The 20,861-nt window shown below is 45.0% G+C and overlaps 1 protein-coding gene across 1 annotated transcript; it reads left to right on the forward strand.

The window, feature by feature from the left end:
• Window positions 1-512: 512 nt before the first annotated feature.
• On the forward strand, window positions 513-7,476 carry LOC310723585 (uncharacterized protein; the record flags this gene model as incomplete). Its single annotated transcript, XM_083536848.1, has 2 exons — window positions 513-559; window positions 6,693-7,476. The coding sequence occupies exon 2, from the start codon at window positions 6,697-6,699 to the stop codon at window positions 7,474-7,476; it is 780 nt and encodes a 259-aa protein (XP_083392974.1). The 5' UTR covers window positions 513-559; window positions 6,693-6,696.
• Between the last annotated feature and the right edge of the window lie 13,385 nt (window positions 7,477-20,861).

Below are 20,861 nucleotides of genomic sequence, written 5' to 3' on the forward strand. Positions count from 1 at the left end.
TTGAGCTCTGACAATGGACCACATTTTGTGAATAATGTGATCAAGGTATTTTCAGAAGCTTTGTGTATCAAGCAAAGAATGGGGTGTGTTTACCATCCACAATCACAGGGAATGGTTGAACGGGCAAATGGTGTGTTGAAGGAGAAAATAGCAAAAATTTGTGCTAGCACAGATTTGAATTGGGTGCAGGCTCTTCCACTGGCATTGATGAAAATGCGCTCTCAAACAAATCGCAATACACACCTGACACCACATGAGCTGCTGACTGGAAGACCCATGCCAGTCGCTTTTACACAAGGACCTTACACAGGCTCCTCACTTGACCAACTTGAAGCAGACATGTCTAGTTATTGCAAACATCTGACGCAAATACACAGAACTTTATATTCACAGGTCTGTGAAGCCACACACGGAGCACATGTTGATGAGCCACTGCAGCAGGTGCAACCAGGTGATTACGTGTACATCAAAGTGTTCAAAAGAAAACACTGGTGTGAGCCACGACGTGAAGGCCCATTCAAGGTGGTATTAGCGACTCCTACCGCAGTCAAGGTCGAAGGTAAGGAACACTGGTATCACCTTAACCATTGTTGCAGAGCTGCAGTGAAAGGACCAAAGTGGAGGAAATCTCAGGCTGAGTTGGCACACTGTGCCCACTCTGACGACTCAGAAAGCGACGACGACAGCGCTGGCCCAGCTCAAGACAGAGGGCCAGCCTACAGAACACGTGCCAAAACCAAACAGCCACGACCAGTTGAAGGGGAACCGAAGGCAGGGTGCTCATATCAGGTTGATTCACAACCACAGCACGAGACAATAGATTCTGACAAACTGGAAGAGACTGTTCATAGACTACTAGACAGTGACGAAAACACTCTCATTCCACCTGAACAGTTTGGCACCCTTAATCTACAAGATCTAGTAGACCTAGATATCAATCTACCTGTGGAACCATGATGGAGAGTTCCCCAAAACCCAAACAGACTCACCCCACCAAAAGAGACTGGGCGGTACTTGTCATGGCTTTAGTAGTATGGTTCATTTGCACTTACATTTCCCTTAACCGATATCTACATCATCCAGCAGATGTATCAGTCCCTTTGTCTAACATTTCTCTAAATAACTGCTCTCAGCCCGCAGCATGCCCAGAAAGTCGCAACATGTCCACACACAGATACAAGAGATCTAAACCTCTATGGTCCCTAGATCACCACGCTAAAACCAGTCTCACTTCAGCAGAAGCTGCTAGAGTTTCTGTATATTTGGCAAGAAACGTGCTTGCAGACCAATTCCGGTGTGCACTGGGTGTTTTGAATAACACCAAGGTCCTACCATTCTTTCCTGCAACTGCACAACATATATTTGTAACATATACTATATCCCTAGCTCATCCTCGTAACTCAACAGAAACAACAGACACTTCCGAATACGAGATGAGACTTGAGGCTCGAATGACCGACACAGATAAAGGAACAGACATTATAGTGGTCACAGGAGTACCTCTCAGAGTTGTCTCTCGTATGGCAGGCTCCCGCAGTTGTGTTGCTATCACGCTTTTATGGTTCTACGGTTTTCCCCAAGTAGGTCTCCCACATGGCACATTCGAAAGAACCTCAGTAGAGTCTCTAGTGTATGGGACTGATCTATATAAGATTTTCGTATATGTCCCTAACTGGCAAGAAGGGATGAACCTACCTAGAATACAACTTAGTTTTAGATACAAGAACCCCATCTATCCCTCCAATTCAAAAGCCCCAACTTGTGTTAGATGCACTGAAAGGATCAACGTAACATCAGTAAAGCAATATGCAGAAACTACAAATATTCAGCCAAACCTTAACCTGTACAGACAATGGCTGGAAGAGTCAGGACGTGCAGCAGTGCCTAACTCTACATGTATTGTATGCGACAGAAGATCTCGTCGCCCACCTCGTGTTATGCCAACAGTAGGGTTAGAGGCATGCGACAAAGAACCCTATGATACCACTCATCTCTGTCCAGCAATATGTTTATTGGGTTCAGCCGCTGAAAATTATGGAGCCACATGGATGCGCTCCCGTAGTGCTTCATGCGAATATCAGCCCCTAGCCACACTCAGTAATGATGACTTGCGGGTGATTGTGCACCCAGAACAAACTTTCCCATTGTGCCTTCGCGCAAAAGGAGTAATTACTGTAGGTTCATTACCTGACAAGGCATGTGTACAACAGATTGACGCAACGTTCCACATACTTAACTTAAGACAGTCTTGTAATTCCTCCACACAAAAATGTGACATTAATGCACGTAGACAGTTTCATGTCCCGACCTTGAGGATGGGCACACTGCCCTTAGCGGACATATTTTGGTTCTGCGGAGGAAGTGAAGTGCTGCAGGTTCTACCTAGCCTGTGGCATGGTCTTTGCGCTCCAGTAGTTCTAGAAGGACGTCTCATTGTTATGGCGGTAAATGAGACCCGCTTAAATGACCTGTTTAGGTCAAGACGACGTCGGGATGCTCCTCAGGGTAACATTGCACAGACCATTTTATCTAGTATCGTGAACGACTATAGGGATAAATATCTCACGGTCACTAATAAATCTAGGTTACCCTCATGGGGCCCGGATCCTGAGATCTATATAAGTTGGAAGGGCACACCAGTAGGTGTTCCAGCTGAATTTGCCGCTCTAGACAAGGGTGCCTCCAAGGCATTGACAATGTTTCTCCCTTGGATCCAGATAGATCGCAATATGGCCTGGATAAATTATATTTGGTACAACCCAGCCATTAGGGGGGCACAAGCCAGTGTACTCTTAGTGCCGGTCCCAAGCCCGGGTAAATGGGGAGGGTTGCGTTAGGAAGGGCATCCAGCGTAAAACATGTGCCAAATCAAATATGCGGATCACAAATGAGAATTTCATACCGGATCGGTCGAGGCCCGGGTTAACAACGACCGCCACAGGTATCGTTAGCCGACAGGGTACCGGTGGAAATTGGGCTACTGTTGGCCGAAGAAGGAGAAGGAGAGGAGGAAGGCGTCTACAGAGACGGCAGGAAAAGGAGCAGTGTGGGAGAGTAGAGGTTCGGGTTGGTACTTTAAATGTTGGTACTATGACGGGTAAAGGGAGAGAGATAGCTGATATGATGGAGAGGAGAAAGGTAGATGTGTTGTGTGTTCAGGAGATTAAGTGGAAAGGGAGTAAGGCCAGGAACATTGGAGGTGGGTTTAAACTGTTTTATCATGGTGTGGATGGGAAGAGAAATGGTGTAGGGGTGATTCTGAAGGAAGAGTACAGTAAGAGTGTAGTGGAGGTGAAGAGAGTTTCTGATAGGGTGATGATCGTGAAGGTGGAAGTTGAAGGGATGATGATAAATGTCATCAGTGCCTATGCTCCACAAGTTGGCTGTGAGATGGAGGAGAAGGAAAGATTCTGGAGTGAATTAGATGAAGTGGTAGATGGTGTACCTAGGAAAGAACGATTGGTGATTGGGGCAGACTTTAATGGGCATGTAGGTGAAGGGAACAGAGGTGATAAGGAGGTGATGGGTAGGTATGGTTTGAAGGAGAGGAATGTGGAAGGGCAGATGGTGGTAGATTTTGCTAAAAAGATGGAAATGGCAGTGGTGAACACGTATTTTAGGAAGAAGGAGGATCATAGGGTGACGTATAAGAGTGGAGGAAGGTGCACACAGGTGGATTATCTTCTGTGTAGGAGATGCAACCTGAAGGAGATTGGAGACTGTAAGGTGTTGGCAGGGGACAGTGTTGCTAGACAGCATCGGATGGTGGTCTGTAGGATGGTTTTGGAGGCGAAGAAGAAGAGGAGGAAAGTAAGGTTTGAAAGAAGAATAAGATGGTGGAAACTGAAGGAGGAAGAGTGTAGTGTGAGGTTCAGGCAAGAGGTCAGACAGGGGCTTGGTGGTGGTGAAGAGGTGCCGGATGATTGGGCAACTACTGCAGGAGTGATGAGGGATGCAGCTAGAAAAGTACTTGGTGTGACATCTGGAAATAGAAAGCAAGACAAGGAGACGTGGTGGTGGAATGAGGAAGTGCAGGAGAGCATTAGGGGAAAGAGGTTGGCAAAACAGAAGTGGGATCGACAGAGTGATGAGAAAAGTAGGCAGGAGTACAAGGAGATGCGGCAGCAGGTTAAAAGGGATGTGGCGAAAGCCAAGGAAAAGGCATATGAGGAACTGTATAAGAGGTTGGACACTAAGGAAGGAGAAAAGGATTTATACCGATTGGCCAAGCAGAGGGACCGAGCTGGGAAGGATGTACTGCAAGTTAGAGCAATAAAGGATGGAGAGGGAAATGTGTTGACTAGTGAGGAGAGTGTGTTGAGAAGATGGAGGGAGTATTTTGAGCAGCTGATGAATGAGGAAAATCAGAGAGAGAGAAGGTTGGAGGATGTGGAGTTGGTGAAGCAGGATGTAGATAGGATTAGTAAGGAGGAAGTGAGAGCAGCGATTAAGAGGATAAAGAATGGAAAGTCGGTTGGACCAGATGACATACCGGTAGAAGCGTGGAGATGTTTAGGAGAGATGGCAGTGGAGTTTTTAACCAGATTGTTTAACAGGATTCTGGAAGGGGAGAGGATGCCTGAGGAATGGAGAAGGAGTGTGCTGGTACCGATCTTTAAGCATAGGGGAGATGTGCAGACCTGCAGTAACTACAGGGGAATAAAGTTGATCAGTCACACCATGAAGTTATGGGAAAGAGTAGTGGAAGCCAGGCTGAGAGAAGAGGTGACCATTTGTGAGCAACAGTATGGTTTCATGCCGAGGAAGAGCACCACAGATGCCTTATTTGCTTTGAGGATGTTGATGGAGAAGTATAGAGAAGGACAGAAGGAGCTGCATTGTGTATTTGTGGATTTAGAGAAAGCGTACGACAGGGTGCCGAGAGAGGAGTTGTGGTATTGTATGAGGAAGTCAGGTGTGTCAGAGAAGTATGTGAGGGTGGTGCAGGACATGTATGAGGACAGTGTGACGGCAGTAAAGTGTGCAGTAGGTACGACAGACTGGTTCAGGGTGAAGGTTGGACTGCATCAAGGATCGGCCCTGAGCCCTTTCCTGTTTGCAGTGGTGATGGACAGGTTGACGGACGAGGTCAGACAGGAGTCTCCCTGGACTATGATGTTTGCAGATGATATTGTGATTTGTGGTGAGAGTAGAGAGCAGGTTGAGAAGAGCCTGGAGAGGTGGAGATATGCGCTGGAGAGAAGGGGAATGAAAGTCAGTAGGAGTAAGACAGAGTACATGTGTGTGAATGAGAGGGAGGGCAGTGGAGTGATGCGGTTGCAGGGAGAAGAGGTGGAGAAGGTGGAGGAGTTCAGGTACCTGGGGTCAACAGTGCAAAGTAATGGAGAGTGTGTTAGGGAAGTGAAGAAAAGAGTGCAGGCAGGGTGGAGTGGGTGGAGAAGAGTGACAGGAGTGATTTGTGATAGAAGAGTATCTGCAAGAATGAAAGGGAAAGTTTATAGGACTGTGGTGAGACCTGCGATGTTGTATGGATTAGAGACAGTGGCATTGAGTAAAAGACAGGAGGTGGAGCTGGAGGTAGCAGAGCTGAAGATGTTGAGGTTTTCGTTGGGAGTGACGAGGATGGACAAGATTAGAAATGAGTTTATTAGAGGGACAGCGCATGTAGGATGTTTTGGTGACAAGGTGAGGGAGGCGAGATTGAGATGGTTTGGACATGTGCAGAGAAGGGACATGAATTATATTGGTAGAAAAATGCTGAAGATGGAGCCACCAGGTAGGAGGAAAAGAGGAAGGCCAAGGAGGAGGTTCATGGATGTGGTGAGGGAAGACATGCAGGTAGTTGGTGTGAAAGAGGCAGATATAGAGGACAGGGTGGTATGGAGACGGATGATCCGCTGTGGCGACCCCTAATGGGAGCAGCCGAAAGAAGAAGAAGAAGAAGACAACCAACAACGGTTTATCAATCACACAATTGAAGCCTTGAAACTGATATCGGAACAACTTCATGCCACTACACTAATGGCTGTGCAGAATAGGTTCGCGATTGACAAAATGCTTGGCCCAGACCAAGGTGTATGCCATCTTATTGGGGAGGACTGTTGCGCGGTTATTCCTCTCCACACTGGCTCTGCAGGTCCGCTACACGCTCTACTGGACCGTATGGTGAAAGCTCGTGATGAGATGGTCTCCAATAATGCGAAGGAATCTGCTCTGTCCAGCTGGCTAAGTTGGCTTTTTTCTTCGAGCTGGTTGGCGGGACTGGTGCGCATTGGAACTACACTTGCCATTATTCTTGCAGCCGTGGCATGTTTTGTTTGCTGTGGAATTCCTTGTCTTCGTGCTCTTATCAGCAAGACTGTGCACTCACTGTTCGGACAATATGTACAGTTCTCAATGTCTGCTGTCACAGAGCAGGAATTTCCTGTAGATCACATCTATGCTGCCATGGACCATGATGTCTATGTGGACATGAATGCAAGGCTTTTTGCCCTGTGCGAAGGACACAAATAACTTTCCCCAGACATATCCTTTTTACTATGTATATATATATATATATCTAACTAACCATCTATTTATCCGTGTTTGATTACTGAGCTCGATAATAATGACATGCTCACTGAGTCTTCCTTCTATATTTCCACTTTTAGGAAAACTGCTTCGGATGCTTGCTGTCTTAATTCTGTTGTATGAACCATGTTGTTGTTGTGAGTTCTCCATGTTGTGTGCAGGAACATGGCCGCTGGTGAACCCAGGTGGCTACAGCCGAATCTGCGGCTGTTTCCTGGTGTGTGCGCATTCACTGACACGTGTTATGAGGGATATCGCTTCGCCTTCGACACATTCAGGGGTCTCTGTGAAGCGTGTGATGCCCTCGCCTTTGACCGTCAGACACATTGCTTGTGGTGCCAGGGCTGTGACGACTGTCCTTTGGGTGACCGGTGCTATGATGGACCCCGTGATTGGTTCGGTTTTCCTCCACAAAGGGATGATTTTGTTTGGGAAACAGATGAGGACCAGCGTAGACCAGTGACCGCCATTATGCGCCACGCTAACATGTTTTCTCCGGAGGGAATGTGGTTAGACTCCATTCAGAACTCTGTTTATGATCTTCCCGGTGGACTCCAGCTGGTCACCCGTGTATTCACTATGCGTCGTGCTATCTCCCTGGCCGAATCATTTGGAGCTCTTTCCTTCTCAACAAGAGCTCGCAACACCCATAGTTTCCTGCTCACGACCTTCGTCATGCAACGCACTACTGTGACATTCTACACCATTACCTTAGGAGGCTATGTTCTGTGGACAACGGAACCAGCCAAACATCGGAACTGGCACTGTCGCCCTATCCTGGTTCGCAGATGCCGCATGCGTGCTATAGACTCAGAAATAATCTCAATGCAGGGTAGACGTTCCCGCTTAAAATGGTACTACGCTGTGTGGTTCGCGATACAGACTGGTCGCCGTATAACTGCTCCCTTACCACATTGGATAAAGCGGTTGTCACCTGTCCCATAGCTCTACCACATTTATGCGGACTATATTGTTTCGTTTTTATTTTAGTTCTATTTTACATGTCTCATATTTAAAGCTGCATATACAATCACGACTGAGGATGACCTTGGTGATGATTCTTCCACTGTCGCGCCACTGGCGGGCAGAGTGGGAATTTTCCCTGGCACTTGACTGTCTACGGGGTTTTTCGCCCACTCCTAGTTCATCAATGTTGTGATTAGGCACGGCCCTTGCATTTAGAGGGTGGGAGTAATGTCGATCTTTTGTTTGTTTCATTTATCTTTCCTGTCTTTGCGTTTGCGATCGCTTATCTTTGTTTATTATTTATCTTTGTTTATTATTTTCCTTTGCGTTTATTTACGTTTATTATTTTCGCTTATTTTTCCAATTTTAATTTTTGTTCACCTTATTACACGATTCTACGTATGTTGTAAGTCTTACACTGAATATTATTCATAATATTATCACTCAATTTGATTACAACACTGGTGTTGATAGCTTCTGGGTATTCATGAGTACTAGGTTCCTTTTATTGAGTTGATGTTTCAATGGTGTAAGTGGATTGTTTAAAGTGTGTACTTGTGATCATTTTACTTTTGATTACCGTGGATATTAAGCCTTAATGGACTTTTCCAACACATTCACGTGGATATAAACACACGAGTACCTGGTAAAGTGCTAGTAACCTCTTCCAGGGCTCCAACAAGACCTCCTGCGATACGTAAAGTATCTGGGTCAGAAGAAAACAACATGTGCCAAAGAACACAAAAGACTATTTACTTTGGTTTTACTATTGCATTACATGATATGTATGATTGGTAACAGGTTATCACGGAAGTAAGCGGAATGTGAGACTATGAAGTCTCAGAGGGGGGAGTAATGTCGAGAAATAATTTTAATCAACCTTATCTAGCGTATGTTATAATCAAACTAACATTAATCCAACAAAAAAATAACCTAAATCAAATATAGAACTGATTAGATACAATAGAAGTAGTTTTGATAACACCTATTTAACTATATGTTAATCAAGTCTTTATTTACACCAAGTATAAAATAGTAATAATAAGATATTTACATGTGTGAGTAGGATAGATTCTCTGACTGAATGTTATAAGTGTGTGGAATAGATAAAGAAGGACAGAAAACGACCTTGAGGGAGTTTTAAGCATTTTTATTGGGATAGCAAGGCGGTTGGGCTGCTGCAGCTGCAGGAGACATGAAGGAGTAGCTTGGCCCAAGGCCGGGTGAAGGCACAGGAGCACGTTGGTTTGGCGCAGGAGATGTAGGGGAATAATCATTGGGAGACCAGTGTGAGGGATAGGGAGAAAACGGTGGGGGACAGGACCCTTCACTGCAGTTGTCATCATAAGCTCGATAGCGGGTAGCAGAGAGATCAGGAGAGGTCTGTGTGCCCATGTCGCGCGTAGCAGTGCTCTGCACTATGCGAGGAGGCAGATAGGGATTCGCTGGAACAGTTAGGCCAGAGAGTTGTTCAAGGAAATGAGCAAGCTCAGCAGCAAGTGAGGAGAGCTGGAACTGGCGGTATTGTCTGCGAAGAAGACCCATTGGAGATATTCCAGAACGTTTGCGTGGCGGAGCTGAGCAAAAGAGACCAACAGAGATAAGATGTTGGACAGGGTAACATCACGGTGACTGCTAGGTGTAGGCAAAGGATAACACACATTCAAGAGAAAATTCTATATACTATGAAACAATCAGTTCAGAATGCACAATTAAAATATAACCTGGGCACTTGCAGCTACCAAATAAAATAATATAATCAAGCACATGTATACAGACAATCTAATACACTGAGATAACTCAATTCAATAAATGTAGAATAGCAAACAGCATTATAAAAAGAGTAAAGCATAACACTTACCCATTGCAGGTGCAGGAAGACAAAATAGGCCGCAAAAATGGTGTTCACACTCGGAGGACTGAAAACAGCGTATGGTTGGATCCAGAAAAATAAGGGCTTTATACTCACTTATTTTTTTTATATAAAATCAAGGAAAAGGCCGAATATAAGGGGAATTGGGAAAAAACAGGAACTCCAAATATGGTGTTGTTTGGAGGAATAAGCACCAAGGTCAAAGATAAGGGGAATTGAAAAAAAGAGGGCAAGATCGGAAAATAAGGGGAATTACTCAAGGTGAAGAAATTAGAAAAAATAGAAAGATACGGTGGCTACAGAGTATAAATACAAGCGTGAAACAGACAGTACTTGTACTTCCTCACTTTGGCGTGCTCTATCATTTTTGATGTGCTGTTCATTTTGATGTGAGGTACCCATCTTCTATTGAGCTCATTGGAACGTGTATGGAATAAAGAAGTTTGCTTTTACTCATCTGAGACTGAGGATCCTTCATTGGCAGTTTGTGTCTATTATATTTAAGTTTTTCTAGAGCTGGCTGAGCATTATTGGGAATCTTCTGAACAAAAGAATCCACCCTCGATGTGTCGCCTCAGAGACGGGCTCTGAGTTCCGACAGCTGCTCACAAGCATCCAATTTCGGCTTGGTCATAATGTACGTAAGCGGATTATTATCCGTCCACACAGTAAATTCATGGCCCTTAAGCTATCGGTCTCGCCTTGTCTTCACCAGCAGGGATCTGTGAAAGTATGGCACCTAAACCATCTAATGAAGCGTCCGTACAAAGCAGGAAAGGACGTTCAAAATCTGGATGAGCCAACACTACACTATCAACAAGGGCCCTTTTCAATTCTTCGAAAGCCACATCACAGTCTGGGCTCCAGTCCTGGGGCTTTAGCTCCCTAAAAGTGCCCGCTCTCTTATGACCAGAAGTACCTTTCACCAAACGTTTCTGGCCAGCCGTTAAGTTGAATAAAGGTCTAGCAATACTAGAACACTTTGGGATAAATGTGTGGTAGTACAAGACCATACCAAGAAACAATCTGATTTTTTTTGGTGACGGCGTGATTCCGTCGTCCTTTATTAAATCAGCCTTTTGGAAAGCAAAGATGACCTTCACTTTCTCATCATCGACTGAAACGCCGGCACCATCTATCACATGTCCTAGAAACTTAACAGATTTTCTTAGAAAGTGACACTTTTTAGGAGCCAGCTTCAGGTTGCTGGATCTCAATCGAGAGAAAACAATCTCCAAGCGCCTCAATGCTTCCTGTTTAGATGGGGCAAAGACCAGCAAGTCATCCAGGTAGCAGAGAAGACTGGAAAAGTTAAGGTCACCAAAAATGCTGAGCATCATGCACATGAAAGACCCGGGACTTTTGCAAAGACCCTGAGGGAGGCGGTTATACTCATAAACCCATCGGTGTTGTGAAGGCAGTGTATCGCCTATCAGCCACATGGAGTGGAATGTTGTAAAACCCCGAAGTTAAATCCATGGTACTGAAAAAAGCATTACCTCCCAAAGCTGCAAGACAGTGCAAGACATGTGGCAGAGGGTGGGCGTCTTTGATGGTTTTAGCATTGAGCCAGCGAAAATCAGTGCAGACCCTTAGATTACCATCCTTCTTCCAGACCATCACTAAGGGCGATGCATACTCACTGATGGACTTGCTGATTATGCCTTTCTCCTCCATCTCTGACAATACTTCTCTCAATCTTTGGTAGTGGGCAGGAGGGATACAGCGATAGGGCAGACAGAACGGGCGCTCATCCAAAAGATGGATCCTATGCACAAAATCCTTTGCCTCGCCACAATCCAACTTATCCTTGGAGAAAACATCATTGTAAGATACAACAAGGTTCGCTAGTTTGCTCTTCCACACTTCAGAAACTTCACATCCTTCGATGTCAACGTCCATTAGACCACAGTCTTTCAACAACTGTGCAGGGCAAGAGGATGAGGCCATGTCATGGGCATTCGAATCAGGAACGTCAATGTAGGTTCTACTCAAACCCTGTGCAACCGTGAGGTCTTCAACAGCTAGACAAGTGGAAACGTCAGCCAGTTTGGAGTTGCGACGAAGCGTAACTGATGTAAAATTAGGGTTAAGGACCTTCATTGGCACCCATTGATCACCCCACATTGGTGTTACTACTCGTCCGACAATGATGTTTCTGGGTGCAGAACGTGCCGTGCTTGGCTCAACAATGATAGTACTTCCCGGGGAAATAGGGACATTAGCTGATAATTTGCCCCAAACAAGATACTCACATCTGGGAAGTAGAGTGATTGCTTGACAGTTTTACAGTACCAAGCTTATCGGGCTGCTGAGGACCAGACCATCGGGAGATACAGCTCAGAAGCTCAAGGAATTGCTCACACTCAGGATTACCGTTGTTACAAGAGACGAGCTCCCAATACTTATCATGAGATACCATCTTCTGCAGAATGCATTTGATTAAAGTCCTCATTTAAAATAATGGTACACACATGCAAAATGAAGTGATACATACAATTTAAACCAAAAGCCTGAATATTAAAAAGATTTTTAAACAAAGATTAAACTCCACTAAACAGAGTTAAAAAGAAACCCACCTCTTCCATGTGGTTATAACAGGAAAAGGGAAGAGGAGGTGCAAACAGGAAATTAGGTTTTTAATGCTGCAGTCAGAGTGTTAAAGGGGTATGCACACACATAGAGACCCAAATTACATATACATTAAAAGCACGTCCTTTTTTGTGTAATTCTACCTTAAAATGAACATTATGCTTTCCATACCCGTTACACATGCTTTAATCAACTAATTTTTCTGCATCCTGTAACGACATCATATTTCTAATTTTAGCAATATTTCTAAGGTGAAAGTAGGCGATCCTGGTAATATTATACACATGAGCCTCAAATGAAAGACTAGGGTCAATAATAACACCAAGGTTTTTGACAGCCGTACATGCTGAACAGAAACCATCCAGAGATGCTACATAATCGGAAAGTTTACTTCTAGCTGCATGTGGTCCTAGTAAAAGTACTTCCGTCTTATCTGAGTTGAGCATTAAAAAGTTATCAAGCATCCACTGTCTAATGTCCTGTACACACTCCTTAACATTGTTAAGCTGATCTCGCTCATCTGGCTTTGCTGATATAAACAACTGTGTATCATCAGCATAGCAATGGAAGCGAATACCATGTAATTTGGCCTAGAGCTAAAATCTTGGTTGTCCTTATATACTGAAAAGATAATACGCGGGAAAAACAGCAAGATGGCCACCAACCCGGAAGTGCTGAACACAGAACCGGAAGTGCGCCCCGCAAAACCGGAAGTGCGCACAGTGTGCCTGGGAGATCCTGACAGAGTCACCCTGTCCTTTCTTATAAATTGCCTTAGTATTATCTGTCCAGTTTGCTGTTCAGATGAACACCCAGGTATTTGTAAGAGTCCACTCTCACAATGTCCTTTTCCTGAATAATACTGGTGATAATAAAGTTTGTTTCTGCCTCCACCACCAGTTCTTTTTTTCTCCCCACATTTATCTGGAGGCAGCTCAGTTGGCACCAGTCTACAAAGTTCTCGATCAGTCCTCTGTACTCCCTGTCATCATCATCAGTGATCAGACTGACGATGGTAAAATCATCAGAGAACTTATGCAGGTGACAGGTTGCTGAGCTGAAGTCTGCAGTGTAGACGGTAAAGAGGAACAGGGCTAGAACCGTTCCTTGCGGGGATCCAGTGTTGCAGACAACCATGTACTCACAGTCACGAGTCCTCACATACTGTGGTCGGTCTGTGAGGTTATCCAATATCCAGTTAGACAGATGATGGTCATGTACAGCATCTTATCCCTTAGGAGTGCAGGTAAAAAAAAATAAAAAACATGACTCTCACTGTGCTCCCAGCGTTTTCCAGGTGCAAAATAGCCCGATTTAGGAGGAAGATGACAGTGTCTTCCACTCCAATGCCAGGTTGATAGGAAAACTGAAATTGATGGACTCTTTAGAGGTCGGAGATGAGTAAGCACCAGTCTCTCCAATCAGATGTGATGTCAGTGCTACTGGTCGGTAGTCCCCAAAGTCTTTTTGGCGTCTTTGGTGCAGGCACCATGCAGGATGTTTTCTATAGCTGTGGCAACTTCTCCAGCTTCAGGCTCAGGTCAAACGTACAGCAATATGCCGCACAGCTGGTCTGCACATATCTTAGGGAGCCTAGAGCCGATGCCGCAGCCTTCCTCACAATAATCTTCCTGAGCTCCATTCTCACCTGTGCTTCTGTAAGGGGCAGTTGTGTAGTGATTGGAGTGGGGCTGGAGGGAATTGGTGGTGGTGGTGGTGGTGGGGGGGGTGTTAGGCTGTGAGCTGATAGCAGTGCAGAGAGAGGTAGGGCTGAAGCAGCTTGCTGTGGGAGCAGAGAAGGGGGATAGCAGCAGGGGGGACTGTTTGGGGGCATGGGAGGATAGCTGATCAAATCTGTTAAAGAATAGATTCAAATCATTCACCCACTTCTGGTCACCCTAAGCTGAGAGCTGGGCTCCTTATGACCAGTGATGGTTTTGAGCCCCTTCCACACACCGCTGACATTGTTCTGCTACAGCTGATCCTCCATTTTCCTACTGTAGCCTGCTTTTTCTTCCCTAACCCTCTTCTTCTCTTTAAGGAGAGTCTTTATATCAGGGTTGATCCATGGCTTGTTGTTCAGAAAACACCATACAGTCCAGGTGGGTGCAGTATTCTCCACACAGAAGTTGAGCTTGGATCCAAGATGGCGGTGCGGCAGTAGCTTGCAGCGGCCGCTCCGGACACAAAATGCTGCTACTTTCATTTTGTTGCCCGCCTAAAGCAACATATGGACATCGGAGCAACTGGTGTCACTGTGTACCACCACCAAACACTCAAGGAACTCGGAAACAACCCCAAAAACACAAAAAACTATGATTTGCGGCAAAAGCTACGCGATTTCGGCATGCTTCGAGAACCAGGCCTCCAGACCTCGGCGCATGCGACAGATAGACGGAAGAGGGGGAATAGAAATCGATGCGTGAGGAAGGCAGAAGCACAGAAAGCAAGCCAGGACTAGTGCTAGGCTAAAAGCTAACCCTAACCGGCCTGCTCTACCATCTTTACTGCTGGCAAATATCTGCTCCCTGGACAATAAATTGGACTAAATCAGACTCTAACAAGCTACTCAGCATGAGTACACACACGGCTGGATCTCCGTGTTCACTAAGACGTGGCTGAGTGACAGAGTTCCGGATGCCGCCATTCAGCTGGATGGGCTAGCCGTGTTTTGTGCCAACAGAAATGCAGCTCTTTGCAGTAAGACTTGCGGCGGCGGTCTGTTTGTTTACATCAACATGGAATGTTGTAAGAACTCTGTCCTTGTTTCCATTTGCTCATCGTTGTTGGAGTTTACGGTTGTGGGGGCAAGACCTTTTTATTTACCCAGGGAATTCACCACCGCTATTGTGCTCGGAGTGTACATTCCACCTAGCACTAATGCTAAGGAGGCGCTCAGCGTACTCTATGGGACCATTAGCAAACTACAAAACACACACCCTGACGGATTGTTTATTGTCGCCGGAGATTTCAAACATGCAAATCTCAGGACTGTGCTCCCTAAATTTCATAAAAATGTGGATTTTGCAACCAGAGGAGAAAACCTGCTGGATGTTGTTTACACAAACATCCAAGGCACATACTGGGCGAAGCGCCGCCCCCACCTCGGGTACTCAGATGACATCTCTGTTATGCTGATCCTGGGACACCAACTCTTAGCAGGCGTTCAAGACCAGCTCGAAAGCAGGTGAGAACCTAGCCACTAGGATCCATGTCTGCTCTTCAGGACTGCTTTGAATGCACTGACTGGGACATGTTCAGGGAAGCTGCAACCAACAGCAATTTCATTAACTTGGAAGAGTACACGTCAACAGTGACCAGCTACATCGGCAAGTGCATTGATGATGTGACCATCTCCAAGACCATCACTACACGCTCCAACCAGAAGCCGTAGATAACCGCCAGGGTGCGTGCGCTGCTACAATCAAGAGACTCCACCTTCAGAGCAGGGGACAAGACGGCCTTAAAGAAAGCAAGGGCCAAACTGTCCCGTGCTTTTAGAGAGGTGAAGTGTGCACACGCCAAGAGAATTCATGGCCACTTCCAGGACAGTGAAGACACCCGGCGCATGTGGCAGGGCATCCAGGCAATCACAAACTACAAGACGACATCACTTGCTTGTGACAGTGACGCCTCCCTCCCAGATGTGCTGAACGACTTCTATGCCCGGTTCGAGGTGCAGAACAACATACTCTGTCTAACCACCGCTGAAGAGAGGAAAACTCTATGCAGAGTTAACCCACGGTAGTCTGCTGGACCAGACAACATTCCTGGAAGAGTGCTCAGGGAATGTGCACACCAGCTAGGGGATGTCTTCACCGACATCTTCAACATCTCCCTGAGCAACGCCATTGTTCCTACGTGCCTCAAGACGGTGACCATCATTCCCGTGCCGAAGAAGTCTACTGTCTCCTGCCTCAATGACTATCCTCCCGTCTTGCTCACACCCATCATGATGAAGTGCTTCAAGAGGCTCATCATGAGGAACGTCAGGACCCAGCTTTTACCCTCACTGGACCCCATGCAGTTCACATATCGTCCAAGCCGCTCCACGGACGACACCATCTTCAGGACCCTTCATCTGGCCCTCACCCACCTAGACAACAAGGACTCTTATGTAAGAATGCTGTTAATAGATTTCAGCTTAGCATTCAACACGATCATCCCTCAGCACCTGATTAAGAACTCGGGCCTACTGGGCATGAACACCTCTCTCTGTAACTGGATCCTGGACTTCCTGACTGGGAGACCTCAGTCAGTCAGGATTGAAAACAGCATCTCCAGCACCACCACACTGAGCACTGGGGCACCTCAGGCTGTGTGCTCAGTCCACTGCTGTTCACTCTGCTGACTTACGACTGTGTAGCAATGCACAGCTCAAATCACATCATTAAGTTCGGCGATGACATGACCGTGGTGGGTCTCATCAGCAAAAACGATGAGTCAGCATACAGGTTAACAGCCTGGTGTGGTGCCAACAACCTGTCTTTGAACAGCGATAAAACGGAAGAGATGGTTGTTGACTTCAGGAGAGCACAGAGTTACCATTCTCCACTGATCATCAATGGATCCTCAGTGGAGATCGTCAAGAGCACCAAATTCCTTAGTGTTCACTTGGTGGATAACCTCACCTAGTCACTTAACACCCATCCTGACCACATTCTACAGAGGGACCATTGAGAGCATCTCAAGCAGCTGCATCACTGCTTGGTTTGCGAACTACACTGTCTCGGATCGCAAGACCTTACAGAGGAGCATGAGGGCAGCATCATTGTAGTCTCTCTCCCCTCTATCATGGACATTTACACCACACGCTGCATCCATAAAGCCAACAGCATTGAGGACAACCCCACACACCTGTCACACACACTCTTTACCCTCCTGCCATCAGGGAAGCGGTTCTGAAGCATTCGGGCTGTCCAGACTGTGTAAGTTTCTTCCCTCAAGCCATCAGGCTTCTCAACACAGAACTGAACTTAACTCATACACACACACACACACACACACACACACACACACACACACAGTACCACTCACATTACATCACTTCATTACCATAAACTGTTTACATGCTATTTTTGCATGTTTCCTGGACTGCTGCTATTTGCTCTTTTGCACAACATTTTGTTTACATTTTGGCTATTGTTCACTTTGTCTCGTTACAACAGGTTTACTGGCAGAGCTATTTTGTGTGTTTTGTCCTGCACTGTCTTGAACTGCCTTTGCACTGTTTGCACCAGGTTGCACACATGCACTTTATGTGGCGAGGACACTTACTAGTCATTAGCCCTGTGTTTTCTGTTTCTGTGATTGTTGTTTAATGTAGCATCAGGGTTCTGGAGGAACGTTGTTTCATTTTACTGTGTACTGCGTTAGCTATATATGGTTGTAAATGCAGCCAGTTTTTGAATTTATTTTGAAAATACGTACTTTTATTTTGACATGGTTAAAAACCGGAAGTAGCGCCTGTAAGCGCTGTAAGCCACTCACGTTGACCAAAGGGCACATGTAGCGGTGATGTTACCTGCTAGTTTGTTTCTTCATCACTCCATGCTACGTGGTGTTTTCTACAACTGTGTGTGAGTTGAAGGATCATATTTTGTTTGACTGTGAAGATTGCTTCTGGGAAATGACTCTGCCGTTGGTTGAGAAGCAGGCTAAAGTGTTCTACGGTGTTAATAAATATCTGTAAATGGAACCGGAGTCTCGCATTCAATCAATGGGCGGCATAGTAGAACACTTCTGCATCGGTGAAGACTCCGAGCGGACGAAGACGGACCAGTTGCAGGCCACGTGCGGTAAAGGAAAGGCCATCATGTGAATGTGAACTGTTCGTGTGAATCCAAAGGGCGACGGACAAGGCTACACAAGCAAGCATGTGAGAGTGTCTTGAAAGTAGCGCAAGTACTGCCATTATAACACACGGACATTTCATTTGTGTTTTTTTTTCTTTTTAAAGCAGCAGTGGACATTCTCTTTTCCTGCAATTGATTATCTAGCAAGAAACTAAGTAAATAAGTAAATTAACCATTCTCCCAGTTGAATCTAAGATGTTGTAAGTTAATATCAAAGTATTGTTCATACAAGTGAGTTTTCATATTTAGACTGTGCCAAGAGTTTTTTCACACTTTGTTAATTGCCTTTTTTATTACTCATTCATTGAAGTGTGTTATGATACTGTAGTGTTTGTTGTACAATATTCAAAGGTTAAGCTAAGGTATTCAAAGAGATTTATATTTACATTTCATTTCATTTTCAACATTTCATGTTATTTCATATTTGCACACATTAGAGAACAGAATACATTTTATTAAAATTTCAACAGATTTAAACCTCTGTACATTTAATATGTCACACTCAAAGGCAAGCACTTTTCCAACTGAAGAGGTCACTCTTGGAGACCTTCAAGAAGATAGTGACGCAGAGCAGACTACCCTATCACAGCAAGGTGACGCTGATGAGCAAGTTGAAGACACAGCTCACATTTAGATCCTTCAATTTGTCATCTAACAAAGCTTTTCCCTTTTCAGTGAGCAGCTTTGTTAGATGACAAATTGAAGGATCTAAATGTGAGATTTGTAAGGACGTACAGAAGATGGAAGTATCACATCAATGGCTTAAAACGGTCCATTAAGAATAATGATGCTGATGATCTGATTGATGAGATTGTAAATGAAATCAACACCATTCAAGTTGACATGGACAATACTTACCTCAAAATAAGAGCCATTTCAAGTCCTGAACCTGACATTCGGAGAATGAATGACACATGCCAGGCATTCACTAGGATTGCAAATACAAATGTTCAACGTTTCCGCAATGGTGATGATTCAGAAATCATATCTTGGCCTGATGCTAAGTCAGTGTTTGACAGCACAGTTTCCAGTGTTTCCTCAGCTAAAACCGCTAAGTCAAAAGCTTCTTCTAAAGTATCCAGACATTCTTCCATCCTGTCCCTTAATGCAAAACAAGCGGCAGCTGAAGATAACAAATGCACAACATCAGCAGAAGGAAGAAATTCAAAGACTTGAGGTGGAAGATCAAATCTTGAAGGCTGAAAGAGAAGCTAAAGAAAGGGAAATTGAAGCAGAGAGTGCTAAAAAAAAGAGTTCAGTTCATAGCAGAAAGTGCTGATAGAAAAATGAAGAACTTAAAGGGCATGTTGCAGCTCAAGCAAGACTGCAGGTTTATTCAGAATCTGTCGATCCACCACTTGCACTTAACCCTTTAATGGATCCATTTTTTCCCTCCTATCAAGCATCAGTCTCCCAAGCTCTTCCTGCACAACAAGCCAAGCCCAGTCAAGTCCATCACTTACATGAGGTCAAAGCTACTAAAAACCCTCTCCCATATCCCTCCATGTACACCTCATGTTCTGGTCCACAGCCAGCCACATTTTCTCAAGTCCCTGTAAATCAAGTCATCACCCCAACTGCACTTCCACTCATGCAACAAGTCCCAATCACTCAAGCTCCAGCCACTCAGGCCTTTTCAGCCTCTCATGAAGCCTCCAATGACCTTGTGAGAACTCTTGCTGAAGCAATCACAGCTAATCGAGTTCCAATCCCAGAACCTAAAGTTTTTAAAGGAGATCCTCTCAAGTATAATGATTGGAAGCTTTCTTTCTTTACTCTGATTGATCGCAAGAACCTGCTGACTCAGGAAAAGCTTTTCTTTCTACGCAAGTATGTTGGTGGCTCAGCCAAGAGAGCTATTGAAGGCCATTTCCTTGTAGGAACAGAAACAGCTTATCGTGCTGCTTGGGACATACTTGAAGACAGATTTAGTAATCCATTCATAGTTGCCAAGTCATACCGTGACAAGATACATACATGGCATAAAATTGGCCCCAAGGACAGCGAAAATCTTCGTGAGTTTGTTGATTTCCTTAGCAGTGTGGAATCAGCTATGCCATATGTTCAAGGTCTACAAACTCTCAACGACTGTGTGGAAAACCAAAAGATTACTGTCAAGCTCTCGGATTGGTTGAGCTCACGCTGGAACAGAGAAGCCACGATTTATCAAGATGAACACAAAATGTTCCCTGACTTCAGATACTTTGTCAGATTTCTCAACGTGGAGGCTCGAATTGCATGCAACCCCATCACATCATTATATGCAGTGAAACAAACTGACCAAGAAAGAACAAAGCCAAAAGAACGAGAACAGTCTAAGTATCAACGAAATCAAAACATCAGTGCTAAGACTTTCACCACTAATACAAGTGAGAAGACAAGCATCACATGCATGTTTTGCAAAAAGAAAGGCCATACTCTTCATAGGTGTCTCAAGATCATGGAAAGACCAGTTGAAGAGAGAGTTAAGTTTGTGCAACTGGAGAAATTATGTTTTGGCTGTCTTAGGTTTGGCCATAACTCCAGAGCTTGTACATCCAGGAGTGTGTGTGACTTATGTGGAAAACGCCACCCCACTTGCCTTCATCAAGATCGTGGGAAGAAAGACCAAGAACAAGGAGTAAGAATAAAACAAGAAAGATCAAAAGAAAACAAAGGAGACAAGAACCAACAGTCTGAATCAGTTGAAATACAGCAAGCTACCTCTAACAGAGTTGTTCAAGAGAAGAGCAGTACGCATACTTCATCTATTGTTCCAGTCTATGTCTCCACGACAACGGAACCAGACAAGGAAGTTTTAGTGTATGCTTTACTTGATAGTCAGAGCGACACAACCTTCATCCTGAAGGATGCAGCTGTAACATTGGGTGCCAAGAAAGAGCCAGTAAAACTTAAAGTGTCCACGATAACATCAAAAACAAAAGTGGTGAATAGCCAAAAGGTGCAAGGACTACAGGTAAGAGGCATCAGCTCTGACACAAAAATCAAACTCCCAACAACCTATACCAGAGATTACATACCAGCAAACAGATCCCATATACCCA

Source organism: Silurus aristotelis (genome assembly GCF_946808225.1).
Source record: "Silurus aristotelis genome assembly, chromosome: 3".
NCBI classification, from domain to species: Eukaryota; Metazoa; Chordata; class Actinopteri; order Siluriformes; family Siluridae; genus Silurus; species Silurus aristotelis.